General features: G+C 47.6%; 1 protein-coding gene across 1 annotated transcript; it reads right to left on the bottom strand.

Annotated features, from left to right (window-relative positions):
• Positions 1-3,050: 3,050 nt before the first annotated feature.
• On the bottom strand, positions 3,051-10,741 carry HMGB1 (high mobility group box 1). The gene is made up of 5 exons (XM_080352811.1): positions 10,569-10,741; positions 7,600-7,762; positions 7,163-7,308; positions 6,016-6,190; positions 3,051-4,086 (listed from the first exon to the last, which is right to left on the bottom strand). Exons 2-5 carry the CDS (start codon positions 7,747-7,749, stop codon positions 3,910-3,912), a joined length of 648 nt encoding a protein of 215 aa, XP_080208937.1. The 5' UTR covers positions 7,750-7,762; positions 10,569-10,741; the 3' UTR covers positions 3,051-3,909.
• Positions 10,742-11,107: the final 366 nt, after the last annotated feature.

Raw genomic sequence — 11,107 nt, 5'->3', positions numbered from 1 at the left:
ATTCTAGACTAAGTTAATACCATCTCAAAGTGGTTTTCAGATGTAGGGTGCAATCCCATAGCAAAGTCTAGGGAAAGGTTTATTGATAAACACCCACATTTAGGCACTGTATAGGACAAGCTCATTTGTAAAACATCCCTTAATGTACTTCAGGGGCTAAAATAAGGCCTATTGCAGCCTGCCAAAGGAAGATGTCACATCATTATTTTCTCCGAAAGCAGCCCCAAAACCAATGTGATCTGGAGTCTGTAGTCAAGTACAGCATGATGGCAAGCTGAAGAATATAACAAGGGAACGTTGTTTGAAAATAGCTGGTATTTTACTATTATTAACAAAACAAAAGGTGCTTTTGTGTCCTAAAAGCCTGCAGCTGGTCAGCTACTACTGGCAGAGCCTGGAAATGGTGAAAATTAATCACCTGTATTAAAAACTATATCCTTGTATTTTGCCATGTCTCTGTTACAGACTTGGTATTGAATAACATACTACAACCCAACGTAGAACATCAACTTTATTCTTTTAATCTTCTGTCAGGCATAGCTGGGACGTCAGAACAGGAATGTTTACGCTAACTAGCAGGTTTAACCCTTAAACTAGCAAGAATTAGGAAAGCTTTTTTCTTGTCACCCATCTAGAGAACCTAAGACTGCTGCTGCCGGCCACCCGGCTCATCTTCTGGTGGAGTTGTTCAAACCAACCTCCCGCTTGCTGGCTGAGCCTGAACCCAGCTCTTCCTCGGCCTCTTCTCCTGCACCACAGGCTGGTTACACCAATAAAAGGAGCTGTAAACGTGCTCAGGGTCATCACCCAAATTACACTGTAGAAATCATTTCAGCTGCTTGATACCCATTACTTCAGGCTTCCATGGGCCCGTCTGCCTGGACAGAAACATTTTGTTAAAGCACCTCAGCTTTTTGCTAGAGCATGGCAGAAGGGATGAGCACCGTCTGTACGCTTAGTCAAACCAGTTTAACATTACAGAGCGAACCTAGAAAGCAGGTGGCTGCAAGTGCAGCTCCTTTCAGGACCAACTTGATGTAAACAACCATAAAATCAGTACAGCTTCATTTGGCATTCAAGATATCAGAACTACCACTTATTATCATTCAAGTTCTCTCCAAACCAATCTGTTTTGTTTAGAACAGGAAAAGCCTTTTCTTTCCCCTTACATCAAGCACTTATGTGCAGGTCAAATCCCCAGGAACTGCTTTTCATTTTGACAGCAACAGCAGGGCTGTCCAGTTCCCTTGTCAGGAACTGCTGCCTCAATAGCTGCAATTTCACTAATTCAAGCAAAAGTATCAGCAATAACCGACTTCAGCTTAAGTAATCTTGTAGTCGTCAAGTCTGACCTACCAATGCTGAGAACTACGTGCAGACACAACCAAGAGGGTTATTTAACTGCAGGAGCTCATGGGGGACCACAGCCAGGGAAGAGCAGCAACTCCCAGCAGCTCTTATGCGAAAAAGGAGAATAATTTACCTATGGTATTATCTCCCAGAAATAGTGGTTTTGTTTCAAAAGTTTTCTAGAGGACACAAATGAGAATTTCCATCCAACAGGTGTGCAAGCTCAGCTGCTGATGAGCGCTCTGGAGGCTTCAGTGCCACTCCTGGCCACCACCAGCCCCTGCAGAGCAGCACCGTGGGCTCTCCTGCTCAGAAAGCAGAATCTTCAGCCTTGAGCACACTCCGTTTGTTACCAATGTGCTAGCCCCAAAGCAAAAGTAAACCCAGCTGCTGGGTACACACTTGGTACTCCTCTTCTACCACCAGCGGAATCCTCTCGGTTACCGCTGTCAGCATCGGGCACTGAGAACAAAGGCACGAGATTACAGGGATCTCAGCAAGTACATTCGTTCCAAGAGCAAGAAATGTGTCTACTCTCCTGATGACCTGGGAAAACAAAAAAGCCCTTCAGCACAGAAAATTTATTTGTAATCAATTATGAGCATCCAAACGGGTAATACCCAGTTTAATCTCTCCTAAGCTTCCTCTATGGAGACCTGTGGACAGCATCGTTCTTCTGTTTGAAACAAAGCAGGAATGCACAGATCTGAAACACCAATACACACACACACAAAAAAAACCCTTAAGGATATTAAGTGAGCCATTTAACTAAGTATTTAAAACCTCTGCAATTATTAGTTTATTAGTATCATCCAGGATTCAGATGTTCAATATTTCTCCTGAAGTTATACATAAATGCAAATTGAAATAAGAATCTGAAAGTCAAAATTGTATAACAAAACAATACTCCATCACAAAAGCGTGTAAAATTACAAGAATGCTTTTTTTTTTCTTTTTTCTTAGACACTGGCACTTAAGAGAACCATAATTTTGTAACCACAAAATTGCCAAATTGTCCCCCAAACTGGTAAGCAGGTATATGTGAAAATTGTTAACAGTTGCCAGCACTTGAAGTTTTACTGAATATGCAAAAAACCCCTTAGCTTTGGTTTTGGAAGAGAACTATATTTGACCAAATTAGACATTGTTGGTATACCATAAACATTTCGCTTTTTAATGCAAAATTTAATAAAATGTACTTTTCCATACAGCTATATTTAACTTAAAAATGGGCAAACATCGAGAGTGCGGTATAAAACCTAACAGGAAAAATACATCTTATCTCATTTTCAATTTGAGACAATATACAACTTTGTTTAAAGGGCTAAAACTAGAATTTCAAGAATACAAATATGAATTTACATAGATTTAACAAATAATAATGGTACCATTTATAGAAATCTTAGAAAGAAAAATCATTTCTCATGGGCCATTTGCTACCAGGAGAGTTTCATGGTATAAAGCCCGTGGCCATCACCAGACCCGTCACCAAAAAATAGTATGGTAATTTCATGCTTTTTAACTTTACACATTTTAGGTACGCTCATCGCTTGCAAGTGTTCAGAGACTTACAAATACAACGTCCATTACACAGTAACGGAGTCACACCTGTAAATTTCTCTACACCGGATGGACATACGCTCTTCCTATGGGTCCTTCTAGGACAAAATTTAACGTTCCCTCCCTCCCCGCCCCCCCGAAGTTATTTCATTTCTGTAAAACTGAACTCTATACTTCTCAACTCTCCAAGACTGGTAAACTCATGCAACTCAATAGAATATTACATTTCACAAAATTCTGAACAAATATCAGTTTGCTGAGATTGAATTTTTTTGTTTTGTTTCCAGTTACGGAAGAATATTCTTTCACCATATGCCTATATATTTCTTTTCTTACCCTATCATGATTATGCAGGGTATGCAGATCAAAGCTTTGTTTATCAGCTGGTTATATGAAAGATGAAAACTGTAATATTCCCGTGATCCCAAACGGGCATTCAATAAAGCAAAAGATGAGTTCCCCTCAAAAAAAAAAATAAAAGAGAAAAGAAAAAGTATGATTTTTCAAGGGCACCTATTAAAAGGACAACAATACTAATAAAAAAATTGTATTTACTTAGAAGCATTCAGAATGTCAACAAAACAGCTGCAACTTTTTTTTTTTCCTTTTTGCAATTACAGAGTGGTATTCAGTTAACAGAACAACAATTATTTTTATGATGCATCGGAGACAACTGAAGATGAAAACGAAACTACATCCCCGTATGTAACTAATTTGTGCTGTGCACCAACAAGAACCTGCTTTAAAACTCCCATGCCAATTTACAACCCCCACACTGTACCAGGCAAGGTTAGTGGCCGTTGCGATACCACTAAGGACAGGGCTATCTAAAGACACATTCGGTAGTGTGTTAACTATACAAAAAAAGAGACACTGTACAGTTTAAAAACAAATCTTACACAGCCTTACATTTCAATTTTGTTTTCTTTAAAAGGAGTGAGTTGTGTACAGGGGGGTTAAATGCTTTATAGACAAGAAAGAAGTTGCTCTAAAAGAGACTTATTCATCATCATCATCATCTTCATCCTCCTCCTCTTCCTCTTCTTCATCATCTTCCTCCTCTTCATCTTCGTCCTCATCTTCCTCCTCCTCCTTCTTCTTCTTGCTCTTCTCAGCCTTGGCAACTACTTTTTTGCCTGCATCAACCTTCCCTTTGGCCCGGTATGCAGCAATATCCTTGGAGGAGAAAAGCAGGAAGAATCTCTCAAAGATTTAACCAGCCAAGAGCTCCGAGCAGCTGCCAAACAGGACTTGGGAAACCAGAGCCACCCAGGTGTCTGCCCTTTCTCCACACCCACCGGGGCAGGACCGGGAGCCGCTGCTTCAGTCACGAGGTTAACTGAGGCCAAAGGAAAGGGAACCCTCCGACACAGAAACGACATCGGTGCGCTGGAACACGCGCCTTACAGCCGTTGAGGAATCTCCGCTGTTATGCTTTTGGGAACAGGCTGGAAAAGCTGCTGCCTGGGATGGCAAAGGCGCAGCTGAGCCCACTATCCCACACGGAAAGGAAGTAGGGAGACCTCTTAAGGTCCTGTTCTAGTCCTACCTTCTACAATGCCTCAAGAAACAAACAGGAAAATCCTTCTTTGAGGCACAAAACTGTAATTAACTATCCAAAACACATTAGAATGTCATGGACTAATATTTGCAATGTTATGGCTCAGCAAAGAGTAACTATACAGAATTCTGCCTAACTGAAGTTTACAAAATAAAAGGTATAAGAACTTGATTAAAGGGTAGACAGTGCCACCTTCTGCATGCCATAAATTTATTCTAGTGGTTTATAATGTACAAAATTCAATTCCTATTATAGGGAAGTCAAAACTCTACCTGGAAGACCAAGCCAAAAAAAGGTTAGACTTTCTGACTTTGTGCCAAAATTGTAAAAACAATTACATCACAGAATTGGTCTACAAGACTGAATATCCCAACTATAGAGAAAACACCAACACCTTTACACAGATAGTCCCAAATCTTCAAATATTCCCCACCCAGTAAACATTACACCACTCATCTCACAGTGCCCTGAGACTCCCTTAAAGATCAGCACGAGGTTTTTAGAAGATACAATATCCACTGAGGCTAAGGCCAGCCTCAGGGAAAGTATATATTGAGATTACTGCACCTTAAAGCCCATTTGTAAGCTTAAGAAATAAAGACAATACTAACGAAGATTAAAATACGTGAAACTAAAGATTAATAATTCTACCATTAAAAAGCCTCTGATGAGTTGCCTTGTCTGCACGTACAAACAATTACCATGCTGAAGAGTTGAAGCTGCACACGAAGGAGAACATGGGACAGTTTCTAGACCTGTGGTTCCCCTCCAGCACACAATTAAACTCGAAGGGGCCACGTTGCTCACTACGATGCTACAATTTTGAAGTGGTTTTGTTTGCCTGCAGTAGAAATACCCAAAGGAAAGTCATGGCACACGAATGGATATATAGGTGGTATACGTCAGCCACAGGTGGTGGCTGACACACTGTCAAGTGCCACCAGGTGAGGCCAACATGCATTGCCTCCTCTCTTTCCTTGGACTGGGATGGGAACCTGCCTCTGGAAATAAAAACGCATGCAAGGCTACTTTGTGTGCACAACACAGTTCTACAGCTCTGGTCATGATGGTGGGATTTAGTTTTAATAATTCAAGAAACTGTACGACATTACCGTAATAATAAACTTTTAAAAGCACCTATGTGTATCAGTTATCCTGATGTTCAGGGATGCTCAGACACCCCTCCAAAACTAGGGAGAAACAATTTATTCTTTACTGGCGTTACTTAATACTACCAATTTCACTCAGATGCTGCTGTGACCTATTGTTTTAATAACAATATGGACACCATGGTACCTACCAAACCATCATCGATGGTCCTGAATTACAGATGAACACAAGTAGTTCAAAACAAAAGACTCCAACTTAGCATTACAGTAATAAACCATATACCCCCTTCTGTCATAACTTCCAACAAACATAAAGAGATTTGTCATTATCTTACTGTAATTTGCAACGTCAGGTATCAGAGTACACGAGAAGAGAAAAAACATCTATATTGAGGCTTGATCTCCCCAAATAATTTCTATAAATGCCAATGTTACCTTTTCATACTTTTCCTTCAGCTTGGCAGCCTTCTTTTCATAAGGCTGTTTATCATCTGCAGCCGTGTTGTTCCACATCTCTCCCAGTTTCTTTGCGACATCGCCGATGGAAAGACCAGGATGTTCTCCTTTGATTTTTGGACGAAACTCAGAGCAAAACAAGAAAAAAGCCGAACTACAGAAGGAAAAGAAGATAAGGTTATTTCAATTTTAGGCCTAAGTATAAAAGAAAAGTTTTGTGACCTTTGTTACTGTTTCTTAAGAGCATTTTGGAAAAGCACCTAAAAGTGAGAAAACATTAATTACAATCAAAAATAGTAGAACTGAATAAATGAGTTTGAAAACTTAACACATCCATGTCTCTTAAGTAATGCCACACATCTTGTCCCAGTTTTGGTGGGACCACCAGAAGAGCAAATTTTATCTACCATATGCAGAGAAAATCTTAACAAAAGAGAATGAGTGAATGACACCACGGGAGCTGTTATGTCAGACCTGTAAAAGGTAGAGAAGATGTGATATTTGTTATGAAAATTAGGATTTTTAAGCCCAAATATGAACATTCACTTGCACAGGAACTATCCCGTTCCCTTCAGCATCAGCTCCATTTAAAATACACAACCTATTACTACAAAGTACCTGTGTCTAGTACCAGATGAACCTGAAATCAGCAGTCTTTACAAAGTGGCTTAAGTTTTCATCCTCCAAGCTGGTTTTTTTGTGCAAGATCATCCCTCTAACCTGTTCTGCACAAAAGGCTCTTAATTTTAAATGAACTGCCAATCAAAAATTCTGCTCAAGCCAACAGGTGGGGAAAGCAGGGCCTGAAATATTTTACAGCCGTTTTACACTAGAATTACCCTCTTAACGGAAACTGGGGGGGTGAATCAGTTGCGACTGCATGTTGCAGATTTTCGCATCCACTTCCAAAGGCTGACGTTATTTCAACTTAGATAAAGAGGGTCAGCCTGAAACCACAAAGCTGTAATTTGTAACTAGAATTTCAACCTATATTTACACCACTTGTCAGAAAAATCACGTAGTCTTTTACTTCTGAAGCTCCTAAACCTGGATAAAACGATCATTACATAGATACAGTCCAGTGTGATGGTCCCAAACAACATATGCTAACGACAAATTTACTTACGGAGGCCTCTTAGGTGCATTTGGATCCTTGAACTTCTTTTTTGTTTCCCCCTTAGGTGGTACATAGTTTTTCATTTCTTTTTCATAACGAAGCTTGTCAGCCTTTGCCATATCTTCAAACTTTCCCTTCTCCTTAGAAGACATAGTCTGGAAGGTAATTAGACTCATAAAATCATAGAACATCTGAAGTTGGAAGAGACTCATAAGGATCAAAACAGTATTTTAAGATTCAAAAGCATATCCAAGTCGATTCCAAAATTTCACTTAGGGAAGGTAAAGGTAAGAACAACAGGTAATCACCACTAATGTTACAACTGCATTCCCTATTTAACTAAAACCTGAACTTTCAATTAAGTAATTTACAGTTTCAAACAGTATTTCACACAAAGCAATCATTTAAGGTTTTGTGGTGTTTTTTTTTTTAGTGGTTAGTCCTACCTTCCACCGTTCTGAGCATTTTTTTGAGAACTCTGAGAAGTTCACTGAAGCATCTGGATGTTTCTTCTTGTGCTCCTCCCGGCAGGTTTGCACAAAGAAGGCGTATGAAGACATTTTACCTCTCGGCTTCTTGGGATCGCCTTTGCCCATTTTTGATGATTTTCTGTAACAAAGCAAAAGAAGACTCCTTTAAAGCTTTTACTTTTTACAAGCCAGCATGGGAAGTAAGCGATGACAAGGATCATGCCAAACAAGACCCATCGGAGCGCTATCCAAAATCATACAACGGAAATAAGTTTCTCTTCTGGAAAATTTACTGAAGATTTCTGCCATCGCTGTTTGAGGTTAATTTGGACACAAACAACCTGAAATCTAAAAGGCCTTTAAAATGTGCAGTTCTGGTCTGCTGCAAACAAAAATGCCCCTTCCAAGCAACCTGAAAGCAAGTACAAGTGCCTCAATGCAGTGAAGACTGCACTCTTTGATTACTGCTGGTGTTATCAATCCTATGCTTGGAAGAGATAAATTATACAGAAAGAAAAGAGAAAAAGTACATGAGTATCCTGGCTCCACTGGCTTTATAGGTTAGTAATTTTTTTCTTCCTAAAGCTCATATTTTTATCTCCCTCACCTGCAGGCCTTGGATGATACTCATTTGCAAAAGATATATTAATTATTTTTGCATACCATGTATTATCACTGTCCTTTAAGTGTACTGCAAAAACCTACTCTCTCTTTGTATGTATACCTAGAAATACAGGAATGAAACACCACACTCAGTCAAACATGTTATAACCAAGCCAGGGACGCTAAAAGTATGACATTTACATATGACTAGCAGAGCTGTGCTCAGTGCGAGGGCTATCTCAGTCTTTCAGGGCCTGAAAAATACCTTCCTGGAACTTTCACACCCAAGTCAGACATTCAGAGTATTTCTTCATAGCTCCCTGGAAAAAGCCACTTGCACCCTGACAAACTCCGCTCTTCAGCAGGAATTAGAGGAAAAAAAAAAGTGAAAAAACGAAGAGAGCGCACACACTGCCTGCCCGTATTGCCACAGAAGCAGCATTTCCTATCGGTTTGGCGGATAGACAGAAACAGATTTCTGCTCTGTGACTAAACACGTCCGGTTTGAAGTTTCTATGGAGTAAACAAGCGCGCTGCAGCAGCAGCAGCGGGAGCCGCTCCCGCCCGCCCTGCCGTGGAGCCGCTCCCGGCGCCGGCCGGCACCCGCGGCTCGCCCCGCGGGGAAGGCGGCGAGGCCACGCCGGGCAGGGAGTTCCGAGGCGGGGGTGACTGCGGGAAGGGCTCGGCGCTGCGAACACGGGCTGGCGTTTAAAAACCTCCTTCCCACCATTTTGGACCCTTCCCCTGTGAGGGGAGGGAAAGTAAAACTTCACAAATCCCCCAAGAGAGCTGCGAGCCGAGGGGGTGACGGTGGGAGGATGGGGGGAAAAGAAGTCCCGCCGCGAGAGCCAAGCTGTGTAAGTTTTGTTTGGTACACACGCGAGGGCTCGCAGCCAGCGGGCAGCAAGCACATGCCCAGGAGCCGAGCAACGCGGCTGCGGCCTGCCCAGGCGGCGACCCCCGGCTCCGGCCACCACTCGCAGCCCGGGGACAAAGCGCCGCCGCCGTCCCCCCGCGGCGGGGCGCGCCGACCCCCGGCCTGCCCCGCTCCTCGCCGCCATGAGGCCTGGCCGGCGCGGCCTGCCCGCTCGCGCGGTGTGCGCCGCCGCAGCGGCGGTGTCGGCGGGAGCGGCCGCCATGGCGCAGGCTCCTAGCGGAGGAGGTCACCCGCCACTGAGGCTCCTTCCATTTTGTGCGCTGAGGAGAGCGAGCCGCACCCCCCACCCCCCGCCACCACACCCCCGCAGCCCGGCGGGCGGGGCGGCGAGCCCAGGCCCCGAGACCCCCGCCGAGGGGCCGCGGCGGGGCCAGGCGGCTACCCCCGGCCCACGGGGGCGCGGCGGCGGAAGCGGCGGGGAGGCGCGGAATGGCCGCTGCTGGCGTCGCCCGCGCCCGCCGCCGCGCATAGAACATGGCTCCTTCCTCCCTTCCCTTCCCTTTGTGTGAGCGCGCCCGCTACCCTGGCGCACACGCTCAGCCATTGCAGCCGGGGGAGGGCGGGCGGGAGACGGGGGGAGGTGGGTGGGTGCGGGGGGGTGGGGGGGGGGGGGACCGGCGCGCTTCCAGCGCCCGCCCGAGCCCCGGCAGAACGGGCAGAGCCCCGGCGGGGACCCCTGCTCGCTCCCGTGCCCGGCCGCCCAGCATGGCCCGTCGGCCGCGGGCCCCGCGCCCGGACGAGCGGCGGTGGCTGGAAAAAAAAAGTTCCCCCGAACTGCGCCCCCGCCCGCCCGAGCGCCTCTCTGCTCCGCCGCCGCTCGCCTTGTTTTCTAGCTCGCGGCTCCCGTCAGCCATGTTACAGCCGGGCGGCCGCGGGGCCAGCAGCTCCTCGGCCCGCGCCCCGCTGCCCCCGCGCTCCCCGCGGCCCCGGCGGCAGCGAGCAGCGCGGCGCGGGCCGCCCGGAGACCCCTCCGCCTCACCACGCCTGTGCCCGCCGGCTGCCCCGCCGCCGCAGGGATGGCTACGGCGAGGCACCGTAAGCGGCTTACAGCGGGGCACGGCGCGGCCCGCGCCTCCCGCCACGGGCGACCCCCGGCCACTCGCCCCTCGCCCAGGCGGGCTCCTTCGCTCGCCTCTCTCCCGCCCGCCGCCTCGCTCCCGAAGTCGCCCGGCGCCCGCGCCCCCGACGCCCCCGCCCCACCCCGGCCGGGGGGCTCGCCGACCGGGAAGGGTCTCCCAGGCGCAGCCCTGCTCCCCTTTGTGTGCCGGCGCCCGAGCCGGCAGTGCCCCGCGCTCCGCGGCCAGGCAGCAGCGACGGCACGGCGGGCAGCGCCGGCTCGCTGCCCGGCTGCGAGCGAGCGGGCGAGCGCGCCCGGCCGGCCCAGCGGCTCCCGCTGCATACTCACCCGTGTCAGAATCAGCACACAGCCCTCACTCGGCCCCGAGCCCCAGAGACGGAGCCCCAGAGACGCTACCCCGGCCGCCCGCCCGGCCCCAGCGCTGCCTGAGTCCCTGTGTAGCCCGCTGCACCGCAATGGCTGTGAGAGCGGGATCGATACGCAGCCTCCTCACACTCTCAGCGCTGGTAACATTACTCTCAAAACAGCCCCGTCCCCATTGGCTGCCGCCAAGCCAGCCGCCGCGCCGATTGGCCGAGGCCCTTCCATTGTCCTGACCAGAGAGCTCAGCCGATTGGGCGCGGCGCGGGACACGTCACTGAGGATTGAAAGGGCGCGCAAATATAAAAGTGAGTGGAGGGAGCCGGGCGGCGGCGGGATGTAGAGTTCCGAGGCGGCGGCTCGGCGCCGCGCCGCCGCCTGCTAGCAGTGCGGGCCACCACCGCTCCGCCCGTCGCTGCGACGGCCTCCGCCGCCCCCAGGGCCGCCCCCCGCCCGGCTTCCGCCACCGAAGGGGGAGCACAGCGAGGTCGCCGGCGCCGCGGGCG

The sequence above is a fragment of the Nesoenas mayeri genome (genome assembly GCF_963082525.1).
Source record: "Nesoenas mayeri genome assembly, chromosome: 1".
Classification (NCBI taxonomy): Eukaryota; Metazoa; Chordata; class Aves; order Columbiformes; family Columbidae; genus Nesoenas; species Nesoenas mayeri.
Note: the sequence above shows the minus strand (reverse complement) of the source record. Positions and strands in the feature narration are given on the sequence as shown.